The sequence below is a fragment of the Musca domestica genome, unplaced genomic scaffold (assembly GCF_030504385.1).
Source record: "Musca domestica strain aabys unplaced genomic scaffold, Musca_domestica.polishedcontigs.V.1.1 2, whole genome shotgun sequence".
Taxonomy (NCBI): domain Eukaryota; kingdom Metazoa; phylum Arthropoda; class Insecta; order Diptera; family Muscidae; genus Musca; species Musca domestica.
Genome location: NW_026712249.1, coordinates 3297899 through 3318107, shown reverse-complemented (window position 1 = coordinate 3318107; position 20209 = coordinate 3297899). Strand labels below are relative to the sequence as shown.

General features: G+C 36.0%; 5 protein-coding genes across 12 annotated transcripts; 3 read left to right on the top strand and 2 right to left on the bottom strand.

The window, feature by feature from the left end:
* Positions 1-784: 784 nt before the first annotated feature.
* LOC101889806 (active breakpoint cluster region-related protein) lies at positions 785-11228 on the top strand. Of its 5 annotated transcripts, none has more exons than XM_005180975.4 (14): positions 786-1028; positions 1819-2192; positions 4648-5210; positions 5279-5945; positions 6007-6302; positions 6371-6494; positions 7431-7451; positions 7700-7798; positions 7944-8960; positions 9035-9418; positions 9482-9651; positions 9723-9862; positions 9926-10175; positions 10241-11228. In XM_005180975.4, exons 2-14 carry the CDS (start codon positions 1851-1853, stop codon positions 10446-10448), a joined length of 4281 nt encoding a protein of 1426 aa, XP_005181032.1. In that variant the 5' UTR covers positions 786-1028; positions 1819-1850; the 3' UTR covers positions 10449-11228. The 5 variants fall into 5 exon arrangements, with proteins under 5 accessions (XP_058977626.1, XP_005181032.1, XP_005181031.1 ...); XM_005180974.4 differs by having other exon boundaries at positions 786-1034; XM_011293171.3 differs by having other exon boundaries at positions 786-1105.
* Positions 10890-14458, bottom strand: LOC101889635 (probable RNA-binding protein 19). Its single transcript, XM_005180973.4, has 4 exons — positions 14321-14458; positions 12027-14257; positions 11852-11971; positions 10890-11781 (listed from the first exon to the last, which is right to left on the bottom strand). Exons 1-4 carry the CDS (start codon positions 14354-14356, stop codon positions 11445-11447), a joined length of 2724 nt encoding a protein of 907 aa, XP_005181030.2. The 5' UTR covers positions 14357-14458; the 3' UTR covers positions 10890-11444.
* Positions 14459-14473: 15 nt separating this feature from the next.
* LOC101889473 (COMM domain-containing protein 3) lies at positions 14474-17440 on the bottom strand. 3 transcript variants are annotated; one of them, XM_059121647.1, is made up of 3 exons: positions 17091-17291; positions 16527-17032; positions 14474-14608 (listed from the first exon to the last, which is right to left on the bottom strand). In XM_059121647.1, the coding sequence occupies exons 1-2, from the start codon at positions 17233-17235 to the stop codon at positions 16560-16562; spliced, it is 618 nt and encodes a 205-aa protein (XP_058977630.1). In that variant the 5' UTR covers positions 17236-17291; the 3' UTR covers positions 14474-14608; positions 16527-16559. The 3 variants fall into 3 exon arrangements, with proteins under 3 accessions (XP_058977630.1, XP_058977631.1, XP_011291471.1); XM_059121648.1 differs by lacking the exon at positions 14474-14608 and adding an exon at positions 17299-17440 and having other exon boundaries at positions 16456-17032; positions 17091-17222; XM_011293169.3 differs by lacking the exon at positions 14474-14608 and having other exon boundaries at positions 16456-17032.
* Positions 15011-16535, top strand: LOC101889177 (cobalamin trafficking protein CblD). 2 transcript variants are annotated; one of them, XM_005180971.4, is made up of 4 exons: positions 15011-15418; positions 15621-15778; positions 15851-16012; positions 16091-16535. In XM_005180971.4, the coding sequence occupies exons 1-4, from the start codon at positions 15217-15219 to the stop codon at positions 16376-16378; spliced, it is 810 nt and encodes a 269-aa protein (XP_005181028.1). In that variant the 5' UTR covers positions 15011-15216; the 3' UTR covers positions 16379-16535. The 2 variants fall into 2 exon arrangements, with proteins under 2 accessions (XP_005181028.1, XP_005181027.1); XM_005180970.4 differs by having other exon boundaries at positions 15848-16012.
* A 1653-nt stretch (positions 17441-19093) lies between the features above and the next one.
* Positions 19094-19991, top strand: LOC101888999 (uncharacterized). The gene is made up of 2 exons (XM_005180969.4): positions 19094-19316; positions 19380-19991. Exons 1-2 carry the CDS (start codon positions 19198-19200, stop codon positions 19915-19917), a joined length of 657 nt encoding a protein of 218 aa, XP_005181026.1. The 5' UTR covers positions 19094-19197; the 3' UTR covers positions 19918-19991.
* Positions 19992-20209: the final 218 nt, after the last annotated feature.

Here is a 20209-nt window from a genome sequence, read left to right as displayed (position 1 = left end):
AAACTTAACATTTCCTTTATTCTAAATAGAATACTAATTTTACGCTTTTGATAAACTCATATCTTGACACATACAAATTAATAGACTTAGGTTGGCGTGTGGTACTTTAGGCCAACTTCATTTACATTTTTATTGACCGTACTACTTAATATTCTCAGTTTCTTCAAATATACAATCAAAATCCCTTGCCGTGACTTTCCTATTTCTCAACACAGTTTAGAAAAGAAGAATCATTTCCAATGTTGGCAATACTTTATTTTTAATTTCCGTTACTTTTTTGTTGTTTGAGAATTCAAAAACAATAGCAACTTATGATTCGTATCGAAGAAAAAAACAATATACTACACGAATATTATCGACGACATGGCGAAAATGATCAAATTAACTTTCACTAAATCGATTTTTGAACGCGTTTAATGCAAATATATTTTTTGGTGTGTATAATCTTAATGCTGGGCTGATGTGGCTCATGAAGTAAATAAAACTAGTTTTACAATGTTTTCGATATCATAAAGGAAAAGATTTGGAACAGAGCATTATTATTATTAATTCTAAATAGGTTTCTTAAACTGGGTAGTGATATAAATAAAACTTGTAAATCTTATACTGGACTTATGAAGTAAAACTTTGTTCAACGTTAATTAATTATTTATCCTTAACATAGTTCCGTTTTCAACCTCATTCCATCTTAATTCCGTTTTGATCATCCATTCGATTAATCGAGTTTGATTTTGATCTGCGTGTCCCTATTCTCATTGTCGTTTTTAGACCTACTTATCCCTATTCTTATTCCCATTTTTAATGTTGTCGTGAAAAAAGTCTGTGTGTGCTGTGTTTTCTTACGAAAAAATGTCAAAAGAACTGGAAATAATCGAAAATTAAACAAACAAATTCAATGTTTCATCAATATTAAATGTGTTGCGCTAGAAACTGTTGGTTTATAATAGCATTTCCATTTGTGCATTTTTATGAAGTGGTCGTGTAAAAAAGATGCTGCGTTGAAAATCGAAACTAGCCAGTGTATAATTGTAAATGTAAAAAAATCAATCAACACACCACTACTATTACAAAACGAAACGACACAAAACACAAATTCAAAAGAAAGGTGTGCCTCCGTGCCAGTTAACTCCGCCACCACCACCATCACTTGAACCCTAACTAAAATCGAATTGGAAAGTGCATAACTTGCTAATATTTTCATTTTCTTCTATGTTTAAAGTTTGTTTTTTGTTCAGTGTTGCAAAGCTGATGAAGTGGCTTGAAACAGCGAGTAATTGATTTGGAACGCATCGTTTACGTTTTGTTCGGTTTATACCACACGCACGGATAGATGCCGTTGTTTTTGTTGCATTAAGTACATCCTTAAAAGTTGAGCTTCAGCTTCGTTGACCTTGCAATGAATTATTAAATATTTACATGTATATATTATAGATACCTAGGTACGATACACGACAACAAGAAAATATTAATGAGACTTGATTTCAAAACCATAGGAAGTGTTTTTTGTTTGGTCGGTCTCACGAATTTGCGATATGCTATGATGCATCAGTAATATAAATAAATTTGTTTTTTTTCTTGGTGGCGGTGGTGCGTAATTAGAAATCAGGATTCTGAGAGCAAGATTATGAGTGAGACAATTTTTAACAGGGAGAGAGAGAGAGTTGGGATACTTTATTTCTATTGTTGTTGTTATTATTTTGAGCCAACGAAAACAAAAACAAGAAAACTAATGTCTTTGACAGAAAAGAAAAAAATCTAAACAGCATTTAATTATTAAAAAATCCTTTAATAACAAGTAAATTAAATTCATAATTTAAGTGATTAGCGGTAAAATAAACAAATAAAGAAACATGAGCGTTTTCAATGACTTTCAACGCTTGTGGATGGAACGTTTTCCACAAAGCTCCTTATCTGATGCTTGGGAACAGGATGTTCGTGCCAGCCTTGAAAGACATAAAGCGAAAATTATTGAATTAACCAAAGAATTGGAACAAGAAACCTTATACGTGGAATATTTGGAACGTTTACTATCCGATGTGGAAAAGTATCGAGAATCTGGCGGTGATCCCACAAGTTTGTTCGAGGCCGCCACTAATGCTGAAAATAGCGGATCGAAGTCTTCCAATCCAGGCCACCACTTAGAACAGTCAAGTGGTGGTGAAAGGGAAGACAGCAGTGGAGATCGATGCTCGGTAAGAAAATGTTTCAATTAACCAATAGTTCTACAAATTATATTTTACGCAGTATGCATTCAAATCCAAAGTTCTTGTTTTGAATGGACCAGCTTTGGATGAAGAAAATAGAAAGTTATATCGTTCTGTCAATTAAAAAAATTGTGAAGGGAAAATATTTGTTAAAGTTTGTGTTGTTTTTATCTATGTATGTCCGAGTTCATGAAGGAATCGGGATAAAGAGGTGTTCTGTCAAACTGAATCGAACATATCCAACAATTTCAGGGCACGAATGTAGTATTATAACATTATATGTATGTTAAAATATCTTTAAGGCATAATGAAAACCATCACAACATCAACTTCGGATGTGATATTTATGATTTATCCCTTCCCATCGATAACAAAAGGTAAAGGCATTGACTTACAAACATCTTTGTCAACCTTAACTTATTCTTACAATAGATTTTTTACTCTATTGCCGTCCCATGTCAAATTTATCTCCAAAGACCAAATTTGTGTATAACATTTAATTTAATTTAATATTTATTATTAATTTTCAAATACAACATTTGAAAAAGCGTTCAACCTATATTTCATACCCAAGCCAAATATTTTTAACGATGTTCTTTAAATTTTCTTGCGGATTTACATACATGATCAGTCATCTAGTCTGTTGCAGAAGTTGCATGTGCTGTTGCTATCAACAATATAATCTGGTGATGCTCAACAACTTCAATTACCAGGCGCTCAGTAAAAGCAATGTTAATTATTGCAACCATTCATTATCATGTGTGACTTTAACTGTTGTTGTTGTTTTCATGTTTATTTAACTTTGTTGTGGCGTTAATATTTTCCACCCAAAAGGGTGGTGGGGAGAGACGTGAAGCACAATCGAATATACGAATGAAAGTGTAAGAAGAGACACATTAAAAAATAAAAACGAAAACAATAACAATAACAAGGCACTACAATAATAATAATAAAAATATTACACAAAAAGGCAAAGAAAATTGTTTATCTTATCTCAGTTGTCGTCGTTGTTGTTTCTCTTTTCGGTTTTTCGTTTTTGGACAGCAGTTGGCGGAGATATGACTGGGCACACAATACCACCATCATCGTAGTCGTCGTCATCCTACAAATACTTGTACATGTGTTCGAATCTATTTGTCCATAGGGTTCGTACATTTCGATTCAATTGGGAGAGAGATGTTTCCCAACATACTCTTTTTCCTTGGTGCGACGTCTGTCCACAGTGTCCATCCATCCATCCAATTGCACCCTTTTTCCATGGAGTTGCAATATCTCTCTCGTTTTGTTATTCCTTTTTTTACGAAATTCCTTGCTCTATGTTGCATTCATTTTCTGTTATCTGCATTTTAGTAGCCCTCCTCCCTCTCTTCGTCGACATAGAACTATTCAGCCACCATCATGCCAAGACGAAGCGAAGCGAACAATATGAATTGTTCAGTTAATACTATGTCTTCGTAGGGTTTACCCGCACTCTCTAGTCATATTTTCGGTCACCAATTAAAAACGCTTTTCTGTCTCTGCATCGCCGTGTCTCGTTTTTATTTAGTTTCTTCAAAGGCAAAAAGGAAAAGTTTGTGTTTCATAAATAAAATTGGCAAACCTAATAACAACAGAAGTCATTGATCCAGTTAGCCATCCACCCATAATATATTGTTGCGAATATAAAATGTACACAAACAGGGTGGAGTAGTTCGTGCCTTTGTGTGTGTCTGTGTTTGGAAAAAAAGAGTTGCTTTCTTGAAAATGTGTTTATCATTTGATGGTGTCTGTTGCATAGTGTCTGCATATTCCAAAACCTTTACAAAAAGTGTAAAACAATTCTGAACGTGGCACCAGCACATCCTAATCGCCAGTGACGACATCGCTCATTATAAAGTGGCCAGTGCAAAATTCGACAGACAAAATGTCTTCTTTTAAGGAGAAGTTTAAACTGTGGCGCGGGGTAAAGTCTACCAACATCTTATGAACATACATATATATCCATCCACACAACCATTTTACATACATATGCCACTGTGTTAATGAACACTTAATGAAGAATACTTCGCTATCAGTTCCTCAAACCGTTTGCATTCAACTCACAGCAGTAGGCAACCTACCAATATATACTTGTCGTCGGTCGAATCAATTGAATGTAAATACTTCGATTTTCAGTGTTTGAAGGCAATTTAAAATTGAATTGTGCGTGAGTCATGTAAAGACGGGGGAGTAGAGAACGAAATAAACGATATTTGAGATTTTCTTTTGGATCATGCAATTCCCCATATTGTATTTGTTTTAGATCTACACGGAGGGACGGTGTATTTTTGAAATGAAATTTTCAAAAATTTCAAACTAATAGTTTCAACTAATAGTCTTACTTTTTTATTGCATGAATTCACAATAACATACATGCATGTAGCAATGACGTAAATAATTTGTGTATATTTGTATGCCTTTGCAGAAATCTAGCTTAAATTTAAGAGATTCTAAAAATGCCAACAAAGAACAGAGTAATAGGCTATCTTTGAATACCGATAATAAGTACACATCTGGATCTGGTGGTAAAAACGACAAAGCTAATCTGCCATCAACATCCAGCGAGGAACGGGAAAAAGAAGACAAGGATGCTGGCACTGAAAAGGACAATGGCAAAAATGGAGCTCTACATCAGTGTATTAGTGAATTGGCCGCATCGATAGCATCAAATGAAGATAGTTCTGCGACAGAAATGAGCAGTTCAGCGCCCAAAAAATTATCCTCATCTTCGGATCGGTCAACGTCATCTTCCAAGAACACATCACATTTTGTTACCGTAATTGAGGTAAAGGAAAGTAAAATAAACATGGATCAGAACAATCCAAGTTTATCAATGGATCAGGGATCTGATATTGTTCCTGATCAGATGACATCAACGTTTAGTAGTTTTGAGAGGAAGCCCTCGGCGCCGCCACTTTCCCCTTCGATGTCGTCATCTTCAAATGCCGCTGCATTATCAGAGGCCAATAAGAAAAAAATGCCACCACGGTCAGTAAAAAATCTTCCCATAAACATTTTGGTCAAAAATTTAATTTATTTTGCATCCCCTCTTGCAGTCCTCCGCCAAAAATAATAAGACGTGTTGAACCGCCAACAATTCCGGGACCCGTACTTTCCTCTTCTCCTAAACGTGATGCTACATTTGCTGGTAGTTTTGTACCTTTGCCCTCTAATTCTGGAAATTTATCATCTTCGGAGAGTCCAGCAAATTCCTTAGAACGTAATGTCAAACCATCTGATATATTGAGATCAAAATCTTCCGAACCCAGCGAAAGTAAAGGATTTTCTCAAAATCGCAAAACAACGCCAGAACTTAACAAGTTCATAAATAATTCCGAATTTCTAGAAGAATTGGGTCATAAAATTAATAAAACCGAAAGTTTGGAAAAAACTAAACGGCCCGAGCTAGGTTACACACATAGCCCCACCGGTAGCTTGGGTCGAACTGCCAGTGGAAGTGCACCAAATGCACAAACAAGTGGTCCTCCTGCTATAAGCCGACAGAGCAAACCAAATAGTTATACCGCGACAGGCACATCTCCTACGAGCAGTCTTAATAAAAATGTCAAGCTTACAACGGCAGATAACGCCTCAACTGGCAGCTTGGACAAAAAATCAAGATCAACGCTGCAACCTGTTGATGCTGAATCAGCATCAATGGCGGCGCAAGGCCGCAATGTTGGATCTAAGGAATCACTGTCCTCACAGGGCATATCAGAAATAGTATGCACTTCATTGCAGTCGTTCCACAGAAAGATTAAGTAATATTCTTGCCTTTTTATAGATTAAGAGCTACGAATCAGTGTCATCACTAAGTTCGGAAAGCGTTAGAGCTAATCAGACGGGAGATAGTGAACAAGAACATTTATATGATACTGTACCCCTGGATAACGGGGACGATGAATACGTTTATATAAAACCAGGACGAACAGGCTCTTCTTCTAGTCGTGATGATTTATCAACGCCTGGTAGCGTTGTTCCAATGAGTTCACATGCGCATTTGAGCAGTCAAGCAAGTGTGACAGATCCGGAATCTCCAGGTCGATCGTCTAATTATGTCAACATTGATTATTTTATACAGTAAGTAGTTACGAAGCTTCGGAAGGTTGCTTCAATAATGCGTTTCATGAATTCTCATTTGCTTTCAGTCAAAACAATGAAACCCGTTCTAGTTCAATGGATAGTGATGGAGAATATGAAAATGGTATGCCAATAATGCGTACTATTTCACACGATGATCACAATGCTCCTGCTCCAGGTGTTTCTAGAAAGGTAATTAAAAGTGTGTACAGGATTATATATGCACTGAAAATCAACAGAAGAATTTTTGTCAAATACGCTCGTTTAGTCGGCGTCGATTCTTGAGTTTCCACTTTCGGTTCGTTAAACTGTTCAAATTTGATGTTTGGATTTTATGTCCTAACTTAAATCCTTGATATAAAAACCTATTGCTAAAACCCATCAGAAATATAAAGATAGAGATGTAGTAAGATAAAAAAATTGAATGTTGAAACTATTAACAAAAATAACAATTTCAAATTTATATCTACATATTTAATGATCTACATATTCATGACTAATTAGAAACAAAACAAACTAACATCTTAAAGACCGAATAGAAAAATAACTACAACATTATACACACTATACTTAAATGGTATATCATTGTTAGCAATTGCGCTCGAACATTAGAAAAGGTATATTCCACTTATAACATTCCTCAGGCATATGATTGCATGAATAAAATACAGTCCTCAAATTTTTTGAGCAGATGCAATTCCCCATATTTGCGTATAATGTTAAAATACGTGAACATGTAAAATGTTTCGAATACATGTATTATAGTTTTTAAAAATAGTTTCTTTTTCGAATGGTTTCTGAAACAATTTGCCCATTGGAATTGAATCAGGTTCATAAATTGTGCAATATATATATTTTTTTGTTGTCCAAAAAGGTTTTTATACCTGTTGTACCTTATATTAAGCAATCATAAAATCACAAATTCCAATCAAGTATGCATTGACCAATGTTTTTTTTTTGGGTGAGCAAATCGACTAGAATTCAACTGGAGTTGATAATCGATGCATTGAACACATATTTCTAATAAACAATAACATCTTATTTTTTTTAATTATTAACTAACATTTTAATCTTTTCGTTTTTTCTAATACGTTTTTCTGTAAACAACACAAATACACATCTGAACAGAATCTTGTTTCAGCAATACTTGTGAGTATCCACCATTTACCAATGTTGAAATATATTTTGTTTGTTTGTCTCTGTGGTGTTGGTTGTTTCCTGTTAATGTTACTTTCATTATTTGCTACAGTAGTGTACTCTTAAATTTAAAAGTAAATTTTGTATTCATCATTTCGCTTTAGACATCTGTGTCGGAGGAATTGGTTCATTTTGTTTTTTTTTTTATTGTTATTGAGCGTTTTTTAGCAATCAGAAATTAACAATTCTTTAACTTGCAGGTTTCGGGCAATCAGCGTGGCAATAAAATACGGACTATACTAAACATTATTATACAGAGCGAAACCATATATGTTGCCTGTTTAAATACAATGATACAAGTGAGTTCCAATTCATGTTAGACAATATGTACATACAGATCTCAATACATAATTAGAAGGAGTCGATATTTCAAAATACTTTACCTTCTATTTCGCACATTTTTAATTTAATTTAAAAATCTATGTTTTACTGCTTATTTTTCAGTACAAAAAGGCCATTCATGCAACGTTAGGTACATCACAGCCCGTGATCAAAGAAGAGGAAGAGAACACGATTTTCTTTATGATCGAAAAATTATACGATTCCCATTCGATATTTTTGAGCGATTTGAAAACACTTGTAGCTCACGAGGGTGGCGATGTGCTTATTGGCGAAACGTTTAAACGTCTAGCCGAAATGGTTGATTTATATAGTGCGTTTTTGCACAATTATAATCAAGCCATTGAAACGGTGAAGAAATGCAGTGCCAATAATCCGCAGTTCAAGAAGATTGTTTCGACGATTGTCTTGAATCTGCAGACAGAGCAGTCGCTTACTCTGGAAGATCTGTTGCACAAGCCAGTGGCACGTGTGCAAATAAATGCCTTGGTATTTAATGATCTTCTTGAGTGTACCCCTCCCAATCATCCCGATCATCATCCTCTTAAGCATGCACACGACACAATACACAAGTTCCTCAAGCAATTCAATGTGGTTAATCAAAAGCTACCAACCGAATCGAATAAGAATCTCCGCCGCATGGTGAAGAATTCATTTATTGTTGAACTTGTGGATGGACATCGTAAGCTGCGACATCTCTTCCTGTTCAATGACGTAATAGCATGTGCCAAATACAAGGCCTCCGGCCGTGATCGCATAGACTACGAGCTTAAATGGTTTATTCCGCTGAAAGATGTGGCCGTCTTTGAAGAAACGGATGCCGGTGCAGACCTTAAGGAATCTAGTCCACCAAATATATTGCAGCTAAAGACCCAAGCATGTACGGTGCGAGATCAGTTGCTTATGGAGGAGAAAGCAGATGACAAATCGCGAAAGGCCAACGGACTTCGTTATGGAGATAAATATCGCAGAAAATTGGCTGATTTGGAATCACAATTAGTATTGGCATCGCCGAATTTAGTTTTTCGTATAGCCAATAAGGCTACAAATAAAACCGTTACATTTTTCTTAAGCTCCGACTTCGAGAGGACCCAGTGGATTGAATCTATACTTGGCTTACAGGTACGTTTCTACGTTAAAAACAGCACTATTACGAACTTATCCACCTCCATCCTTTGATTTTCATTTTCGTATAGCAAACTTGTAATATACCTGGTGCCAGCAGTATAAACGCGCTTGAAGTTCATGCCTTTATTGTGGCAATGCAGAAGAGCATGAAAACCGAAATGGGGTCTTATCTGATGCGCAATACAAACGATGAAAGTCTGCTTGTGGGTGATCTGCACATGACTGTGCAAAGCTTAACGGGTCTGGAACAACCCGTCGATTCATATATAATTATAGAAGTCGATTCGTATGGTCATTACTTCCGTAAGGCGGGCACAAAAATGATTTGTCGTACCACAAATCCTGTCTGGAATGAGAGCTTTGTTGTTGAGCTGGAGGGCAGTCAAAATGTCCGCATTTTACTCTACACCGTATCGGATAGGCCCACTCTAAAATCAAAACATGTGCTCAAGGTGAGAAATGTTGTAAATATATATCTCTACTATGTAATATTTAAAATGTTTAACCAATTCCAGTTAAGCCGCAGCTGGTTGAAGGAAACGCCACAAGCCCGTGTCATAAAATTAGGCGACAACTTAGTCCTGAACACTCTCTTACATTTCGTACCTGGTGAAGTGACTTTAAGGCGGGTGCCTACCTCGAAACCGGGAGCTCTATTTGGCGCAAAAATGCAACAAGTTCTGAAGTGCGTGGTGGCAATGCTACTATTGGTTTAAATGCGATTTTTATTGTTCTGACTTTTTTGTTTGCTTTTAGACGTGAAAAGCGAGACATTCCATTTATAATAAGTGCCTGTATACGAGAAGTTGAGAAACGGGGGATGTCTGAGGTTGGCATTTATAGGGTTAGCGGATCCGCATCTGATTTAGCCAAATTGAAGAAATCGTTCGAAACTAGTAAGTCGGAAAGACATTTCTTTAAGGAGATCACATTACATAAATAACCTCTCTACATTCCAGATGCATATGAAGCCGAACAGTTATTAAAAGATGTTGACATTCATTCGGTAACTGGTATTCTTAAGTCGTATTTACGCGAATTGCCCGAGGCTTTGTTCACGGATGTTTTGTATCCCAAATTCTTTGAAACCTTCAGCAAATTTACCAATAACAACGAAGCAGAACGCATCAGTGAACTGTTGGTTGTATTTGAGGAGTTGCCCCCGGCCAATAAGGCCTCCATAAATCATATATTAGATCATTTAATAAGGTACAGTAACATTGAGAAAATTTGTATTTTCAAATGAACATTGAAGAATAAAATCTTTTTTGCAGAGTTCACAATCGGGAAGCCGATAATAAAATGTCTTTACACAATTTGGCTATGGTGTTTGGTCCCACTCTTCTACGACCGGGCGCAACACAAACAAAACAAAAAGATCTTTTGGCTGCCAGTACGGTAGATGTAATGGCTCAAGCTGGCATTCTGTACTGTTTCCTGCAAGCTCGCATGCAATACGACAGAGACTCTATAGTTCCATAATGGAAAGGAAACGGACGATTTATTGATTATTTACCGGCCATCTATAAAATAAAGCATTAAATGCTGTATACCACATGCTGCACCCGTGGCATGTTTGATTAAGCGTATTCCATAGCTCAAGTAACACTTAACAGGTCATACAAATATTATATATAGATGAGAGCACGATATTTTTATATATACATATATATTATGCATTTTATGTAAATACAGTACATAAATCCAAGTGGTTGGATCAGTTTTGTCAAACATTATTGCTTGAGCTGGCTGATTCATTGAAAAACCACACACACACCCACATTGTCTACACTTACAATATCGGATACAGATCAACAAAAAAGTAGAATTGGATGGATGAAGTTTCCTAAAACTTTTGAAATTGCAAACACAAACATCGGCGATCCGGGAATATAGGGAAGAAGAGAAGAAAACAAGAGAATATGCATTGAAAATCCAAAATTTATTATTAATTATTACTATACATTTATTCTATAGTGTATCGTTATTACAGAGAACACATTGCTGCTGTGTATATTTATATGATTTATGCCGCACGGCACCATAAATCTTCAGCACATAGCATAGCGTTCCCGTATGTATTTTATTTTATTTCGTCTTACAAAACTATAACAGCTTCAAAGGTCTTAAATCTTACCGCAAATGTTAAAAAAATTATGTACTATTCTTTAGTCGACCGTAAACTTATTTAAAAATAAAGAATAATGTATTCACAATTGATACATAAAAAAATAAAAGAAAAAGCAATATTTAAATTCTAAACACACCATGTATGGTTTTAAAGAGTAATTTGGAATCCCATCGTTTCCAAAGACTGCGGCATTTAGTATGTTTGTTCATATGAAATATTGCATTGTTTTTTTTTTTTTTTTCGAATTTATAGTGAATATTTTACATAATTTTGTCGCATATTTTCGAACGTTTAAAATTCCTAATTAAACTAAATGGACTAACAGATGTACTTTGAATTACATGGATCTAATCGCTTAAATGGTCATCGTCATTTTGGGCAACATTTGTACTTCCGTTAGCATCGAAAACTGCTCTTTTACTGCGCTTCGTGGATTTATCCTGATTTGTACTATTGTATTGCTCAGCGGATCGTTTTCTGAGAGCATCCACATCTTCGTCAGTCGTGGAAGCCCATTCGAGGACAATGCGTCTACCGTATAAATGGGTACTTTGGCTAAGTGCTTCAAATGCCTTTTTGGCATCACTTTTCGTTACGAAATCCACAAAACCAAAGCCGCGATGGGATTCTTCGCCTGGTGCCATTTTCTTTGGCAAGCGAACTGAACGCAACTCGCCAAATGCTCTGAAAGATTGTAACAAAATGTATTATCATAACAGATCTATGTGAAACTAGTCTTTGAAGTGTATATTACTTGAAAATATCTCGAACTTCCCGGACTTTTGCCTGAAAAGGTATGTTCCGTACCAACATTTTGGTACCAGTCTGTTTTGTAAGTTGGACCTTTTTGCGCTCTCCCTGTGTTGCCGGTGTTCTGTAAAAAAAGATCTCCTTAATATTATACGTTTGGAATTTTTAGCATAACTTACTTGAGGATACGATCACTACGTTTCAATTCCACTTGATTGCCATCGATCGTCGTAAATTGCATATTTTTGAGTGCATATTCAGCAACAGATGTCTTCTTAAATTGAATGAAACCATAACCTAAAGACGTCGTCTGGGATGGATTGTTGGGGTCTTTCCGTTTTGCTATTTCCACAGTGTGTATTGTGCCCAATCTTTTGAAATGACTGTAAACCGTTTCCCGCACGGTTTTGAAATTAAGATTTCTTAAGAATAGTGTTGTATTTGGTTCAGGATCTTCATTTTCTTCGTCCTCCTCCTGGTCAACTGCTTCCTCGATTTGCTTGCCATTTTCAGAGTTCTCCTGCGATTCCTCCGCTAGGCCAACATTTGCATCCTCTTTTTCAATTTTCGGTATTAAGGGTTCTCCGTTTAATGTGGTTGAGAAAACATCTTCAGGGCCCCATTCAAGATACAGCGGAACATTTTTAAACTTGCTGTAGGCAAGTTTTTTGAATGCATGCCTCGCTTCTGTTGGGTCACAATATTCAATTATGGCTGTCACGCCACTAGGTGGTAATACTATTCTACCAATTGGTCCGAATTTGGCAAAGATTGGTGTTAATTCCGCTACCGTCGTTTCAGGGGGTAAATTTTTTGCCAATATTATCGTCTTGGAGCGTTTTGCATTCACGGAATCAAAAGCATTTACTCTCACACCATTATCCTCCAAAAACTTTTTCATCTCTATGACAATCTGAGTCTCTCCTAAGGCAATGCGGACTGCAGCACTGGATCCACCATCGTCGGTATCCAAGATGCGTTGTTTCGAAGTTTCAAATTTCTTTGCTAAAATCTCGGCTACAGCATTTGGCCCTAAGAACAGAGTGTTCCAATTTGTAGACTGTTGTGCAGTCTTTTTCAGTTTCAATGCTTTCTTCTGTTTGAATGACAGATTGGCATCATCCTCGTCTTGATTCTCGTCCGACTTTTTGCCTTTTCCCGGTATCAAGTGTAAAAGACGCCCATGAAACGTTGTCCCGTCCAATTTATTGAAGGCTTGAACAGCATGTTCAGGCATCACATACGTAACAGTGCCAAATCCTTTGATTTGTCGTGTAACCGTATCGACGGGTAAACTTATCTCTGCAATGGGACCGAATTCTTCAAAAACTTTTTGCAAGTCATCTTCAGTAACTGTGTAGGCCAAGTTCCTAAAAAATATTCTTCCCGATTCTGATATGTCTTCTTCATTGCTAAGACTTGACTCTTGATGTTTCCATTTGGAGTTTTTTTCTGTGCTATCTGTCTGATTGAGGTCGTCTCCATCTTTTGCCGCTGTTTGCTTGGCTTTTGTGATTTTATTCTTTTCAGTGAAATCGGAGAAAAACACCTGCTTGCCTTTTATGAAACTTTTGTTTTTTAGCATTGCCTTGTTCATATCCTTTTCTGTTTTGAAGCCTACATAACAAAATCCGTGGACATTAGTTGGCAAACGCACTGAGAAAGGTTTGAGTGGTTTAAAGAATTTGATGATTTCTTGACGTTTGGTTTTGTAGGGAACATTGTGAATTTTTATTGTGAATAAGTCAACATTTGTTTTCTTTGCTTTCGATGCGGAGCTGACACTAGTCTTGGCCATTAGGGATTTCATGTATTCCATATCACTGATGGGTTTTTCGGCTAACTTATCCTTGCCGTCCTCTTCATTATCATCCACATCATCGTTTTTATCTTCCTCATTATCTGTGTCTTCCCTGTCTTCTGCTTGTTCTGTAATAGTATTTTCTTCATTAAGCTGAGGGGCTTCATTTGGAGATTCCGCTTCTGTAACATCATTGGCCCATAATGTTCGATTTCTTTCATGAACTTTCATAAATTCCTGAAATTCTGGATCATCCTTATGCTTGCCTAACAACTCTTCAACACGCGAGGGAGGTTTCGGCTCTGTTTCTTTCACTTCTTTGGTAATTTTACTTTCCTTATCTGTTGCAACCTTCTTATTGTCTTTGGCGTATTTGCTCCATGACTGGGGCTTCTCATCGCCTCCCAATTTAGCGCATAATTCTACTTTAATTCGGCTGGTTTGTATAGTGGAATTGTTAAAATACTTTATAGCATCCGCAGCCTCATTTTCTGTCTGATATCCAATGAAGCAAAATTGCCGAAACTTGCCATCGGGAGTATATTTAAGCTGCATATCAGTTATGGTACCTTTTTGGCCGAAAAGGCTACGCAATTTTTCCTCTGTGACCTAAGTAAAGAAATGTGTCTTGTCACAAAGCATGGTGATCGAACAGTGCGAATTAGTACTTACATTTTTGGGAAGCTGCTTTACAATAATTCTGGACATAATGGTTTCTAATTGAACTTAATATTTTACTTATTCAATGTTTTTTATTTATTTCATTGTTTATTTCAACACGTGAAGCAGTAAGAATGTCGTGGAAGGAATAACGATATACATTCACTGCAAAATGGGATGTTATATGAAATGACAACACTCACTGGAAATGGGAGCCAATGTCGAATTTTGAATTTGATACGGCTAGAGGTGTTCGTTCCCTCGCACGGTAGAAGAAAACAGGTAGTAGCATCGGCGCAGCTGCTAGGATAATGAATTGTCAAACCAATTTTGTATTCTAATTTGTGAAAATTTTTAAAAATGCATTTTATAACGACCTCTGATTGGTAAATTTATTTGATAAAAACCCCCGATTAGTATGTATAAGAAAACATGTAAAAATCTACTTATTTTTGTCAAAACTTTTTAAAATTTTTTGACATATCAATATTTCCAAGTGTTAATGCATCTACGTGTATTTTTTACCATGCTCTCACCTAAAATGAATTAACATATGCATTCTTGGCGAAAATGAGTTTCTGGAACCCTATGGACCAATCGTAGACTTTGTTTTGATTTTCAAATTTATCACATATTTCTCCTGTTTCTTTCTTTTTCATTTATTGTGGCGGCGTCTCGCTTAGGTTTTGTGGGCTCTGTTGTCTGTTTTTATTAGTGTGTAAACTTGCGATATATAATAGTCATAATAGTCTGCAAAATTGGATTGGAACTGGGCAAAAAATTAAATTCGTTTTATTTTCGACACATAGCCTTGTTTATTTGAATCTGAACAAAAATAGTCTTGATACGAAACAAAGAGAACTGCAGCATACAAAATTTGAGAAGAAACGTATGGAGGTGGTTTAAAAATGTCCTATTCCTTATTGCGATTTGTACGTTGTACTGGAGCTGCCTCACTGCGCATAACCAATACACAATATCCCTTCACCTTGTACCTGCTGCCAATTCGCCCAAATAATTACTGTATTGTGGCACATTACTCCAGACGCAGCGATTCAAAAAACCTTGAGTCAGCTTTCAAGGTTGTCAAATCAAAAGTTCGTGTAGAAGGTAAATAAACATCGAGGGGCAAAGCAAGCACGTATCGGTGATAATAATAAATGTTAACAATAGCCAAAAATTATCTACTCTACTTGTGTGTGTTGACACTGGTGGAATGTGGTGGACAATTTTTTCACCGATGAAAACAAGATATGAACAATTTATGTATAAAAATGTACTAATTATGCTTTCCATTGCAAATACAATATAGAATTCTTGGGCGGTGAATGTGGACCTAATTGGGAACTGTTGGCTCCTAAGGGAAATAGATTTTTCTTAAAAAATGCTGTTGGACCAGCTTGGCAGGGTGCTTCGAGCACAATCACTTTGGACGCTCCATTAGAATCGCTGGTCGATTTCGATGGAAAGGTAGTAAATGTAATAGTTAAAAGTTATGTAATTATTGTATTATTTTCTTCTGTTTCTTGTGTGATTTAGCAGAACGAACATAAGTCCCGATTGGAATTCTCGGTAGCCCAATGCCCATCATTAATTAAGAAATCGCTACATGAACTCTTTCCGGCTCCAGAAGTGGTATCTAGTGAAAAATTAACTTTGTTAACATTAACATTCAATGGCGATTCGGAGCAAGGGGCAAGGAAGGTTTGTTTGCTGTTCTTTTATATGATTCTTTTGCCGTCCATTTTAAGTTAACTAATATTGGTATTATCTTTTCTACAGTTTGTTTTGGCCGCCCGTGAAATTTCTTCTCGCCTTCGTTTACATGGATTTTGGGCGGATTTCATGAATCCATTTAGTGGAAAGCCCTTTTACTCCTGGGCCAGTGGTAAAAACCTGTATAAAATTGACAAACGATTCCGCGGACTCAATATGAAATTGAAGAAACACAATGATTGTGTTGTTATTACACCAGACGAGAATGTCGAGAAGACATTTTCTGGTTCTATTTACACCAACGCACCTTCCGACTATTCAGAAATTAAGTCATTAATCGATAATCAGGTTTAACGAATGCAGTGGTTATTCTTAAATAAGGAAGAATTGTTGCTTTCATACTACCAACCAAAAACAAGAAAATTGTCAGGTATTTTTCATTAAGTTTACCCCCTTTGTTGATATTGTTTTAGATAATCTTAATAACTAAATAAATTATTACCAGATTGTATTTGCGCGTTTTGTTTAGAACTTCTTAAGGTGACTCATTTGACCACTTCTCACAGTGCCTCTCGATTTCCTTCAGCTTGTTTATTAGCAGTTGCAACTCTTCTGTGTTACAAACAAATTCGACTACAGTTTCCCTTTCACCATCGGAGTTTTGGTTAAAACGCCCCATATTTATGTAAAATCCAGGCTCTCCACTGCTCTTTCCTGCTGTCGAGGATTTAACATCGGCTACTATTCTCCACTGCAAATCGGTAACATGGGGAAAACTATGGCCAATTTGCAAATGCCGCAAAATTAGAGAATTTTTGTTGTCGACGTATGTTTTGATGAGCTCATCGATAGTAACACCACTTAATTCAATTTCCTCCAATAGTTGTCTTAGCTCGAATTCAGAAAGACAGTGTTTTGTAGCCAAACTAAATAAACTGCAGACGGCATATTCACTTTGTTTTGCCCTTGTGCTATTTGTAGCATATATTTCCGGAATGGGTTGAAGAGCTGAAAGGATTAAAAATGGAGAAACCACTTTTGGGGCAAACGAGCATCATGAACATACTGGCTTGTGGATGTAGTGTTAGTTTTATCGTATTTCCAATAAGTTTTCGGGCAGTATCAAAGTCCATTGTTCCCAAATGCTTAAGGCCCTCGATAACATTACTCGGTAGCGATATTACATTAGTTTTCAAAGCTGAGGGATCCATTAAAATAATTAATTATTAAAATCCAATAACGCGAAAGAATCTTTACTCGGACAATTTACACACCAAACCGTCGCCACCGACGCCACCGGGAGAGTGAAGTAAAGAACAAAGGACACTTGGCAACACTGAAAAGAAAGACAGCTCAGAGAGAAATCGATAATAAAGATGGGAATCAAAAGGGAAAGGCGGACAACACAAAAGGAATCAAAACAAAACGGCCGACAACATAAGTGGTTTGAACACATTCACCAAAAGAGCACGGAACCAGCTCCTACTCTCATCAAGTCTGTTTTGTTGTATTTATTTCTTTTGTATGTTGGTAGTTGCCATATCCGACCAAAATCAGATTTTTGGCGTAATTGAAATATTTGTCTGCGATAGTTGAAGGCGGGAATACCAAAAGTTTTTCGATTGTTATGGCAAGGCTATGAAAATTAACGGTCGGCGATTTTGTTTTTACAAATGTTGGAGGCATGGTACAATGAATTCAAGGTAGGACAGAACTACCATATGATTTAAATTTTTTTATTTTTCTGGCTTAATATGTCAACTTCATTTGCTTATGTGTGAGTCTTCTTTTCAATAATAAAAATTGTTCAGAAAATATTCGAATTCGGGTGTTTTCAAAATGCTTATTGCAACGAATGCATCGACAAAATCTAGAGTTTTTGTCTCGAAATAAACCATAAGAGATATATAGAACATTATATTGAAAAGAAATTTTGATCATTCATTCAGTTTTCGCGGTTTTAAATTATCTATTCAAAATCAATGCTACAAGTTGTTTGTTTTTTATTGTTTTGATAGTAACTCTGACAAGCCAAACAGGTAGACCTCTTTACTTGCAATTTTTTTAAAGTTGACCTACCTTCTCTTCATTGTACCATGTGTCATACTATAGATGCAGGCATGGTACAATGAAGAGAAGGTAGGACAACTTTGAAAAAATTGCAAGTATGGAGGTCTACCTGTTTGGCTTGTAATGTCAGAATAAGTATCAAAACAATAAAAAATCAAACAACTTGTTGCATTTATTTTGAATAAATAATTGAAAACCGCGATAACTGAATGAAAGGCCAACACTTCTTTTCAAAATCATGTACTATATAACTCTAAAGGATTATTTCGCTACAAAAACTCTAGATTTTGTCGATGCATACGATGAAATAAACATTTTGAAAACACCTGAGTTTGAGTGTTTTCTGAACAATTATTTTGTTATTGAAATAAAAAACACATACATAAACAAATTAAGACGACATATTAAGCCAAGAAAATAAAAAAATTAAAATCATATGGTATCATAGCCCTACCTTGATATCATTGTACCATGGATGCAGGTACATAAAAAGCTTAAAGTCATGGCTAGGCCTATTAATATCAAATTATAATGGCAAACGACGGCAGGATTTTTATGCGGCTCTGTAATCCCTTTATGACGTAAATCGAAGGTTATTGTAATATGCGTTTTTCAAATATATTTATAAATTTGAAAAATTTTTATTCAAAAATTTCAATTCCAAAATTGGTTTGACAGTTCATTGTCCCAGCAGCTGTATCGATACGTCTATCTGCATTCTTTTACCGTGAAAAATAAAATCAAGAAATATTTTCAAAATCAATGGTTGGAAAAGACATAGTACATATCAGGGCATTTGTTAAAGCAATTTACAAGTTTCGCCATGGAATTAATTATTGCATTTCTGTAGTTTTACGAAGCTGTAGTTTATCTGCATATTGTACCAGACCTAATGCTCGTAAAGACAGACAGACCTAATGCTCGTAAAGGGCCATCTGTTTTCAACCATTTTTGGCCTTTTTCAATCTTTGAAACCCTATTTCTTTTTGTTTTGATTCGCCATATTTATCAATTCTTTTATTTTTTCTGTTTCATAATCATCCATCCGCACACCATTCAAACAAGTTTTTTATTTTTCCAATTTCCCAAATAATCTTAATGGAATGGCTTTGTCTAGGGCTACCAAGGAATATATTCCGAAAGATGCAGTCGTTATAACAGAGGACGAAGCCTTGGCATACCAGTGGAACATAATTTCCAAATGGGAGAAGTTGAGCGATGTGTATGTCAAATTGAAGAATATAAATAAATGAATGATACTAATTCCGTCTTTTATATATTTTAGATGGTCGCTACGTTATGGGCCGGGTATACTATCAGCCATGGCCACTGGTACCGGTATTTTCGTTAACAATCACTATCGCAACAAGCTGCGTCTTGGCACATATGGTAGGTTCTCGACGTATCTCCCAATAGTTGTTATTCCGGCAATATTTACGCTCTCGTGCCACAAACTGTTTGTGCAGCGCTCAGTCCTGTTGGATCCTATGGGTGAATGTCCTACATGTATACAAATGAGAGCGATGACGTTTCAAACTGCCTTTGGAGTCATTTATCCCACAATACTGGCACCTCTATCGGCTTGTATGTTTGCTACACGCCATTTCACCTATAGATTACCCTCAATTACAGAAAATCCCAAGGAAGTGTTTCAATTAATTAGAAAATTTACCAAGCCCATTCTTCCGATACTTAGTGCTATATTGTGTATTCAAGGTTTGACTGCAATCTATTTAACGTACGAAGAACAAAAAGAAAATCTTGTGGTTTTAGCCAAGATGAAAAAGTTTGAACAAGAAGTCGAGGCAAACTTGGGCATTTAAAATACATTTCTTTAAAAAAGAAAATGAGCTGTAAAGATAATTATAGAAAATAAAAACATGTACAGTATATAAAATCGATGTATGTTTTGGACAACAATCAATCCATAGACTAATGCATGGATGTTAAAGAGTTTGTTATAGACATGAGCATTTCATCTGACACAAGTCGTTGTCTTTTAAGGTGTAAACTCTCCTTATATATTTGTTTACTTATGTAGCTTGATCGTGATGGCTGATCTTAAAATAAATCGAATAGGGAATTTTAGAACAGTATTCAAGCTTATATAGTTCT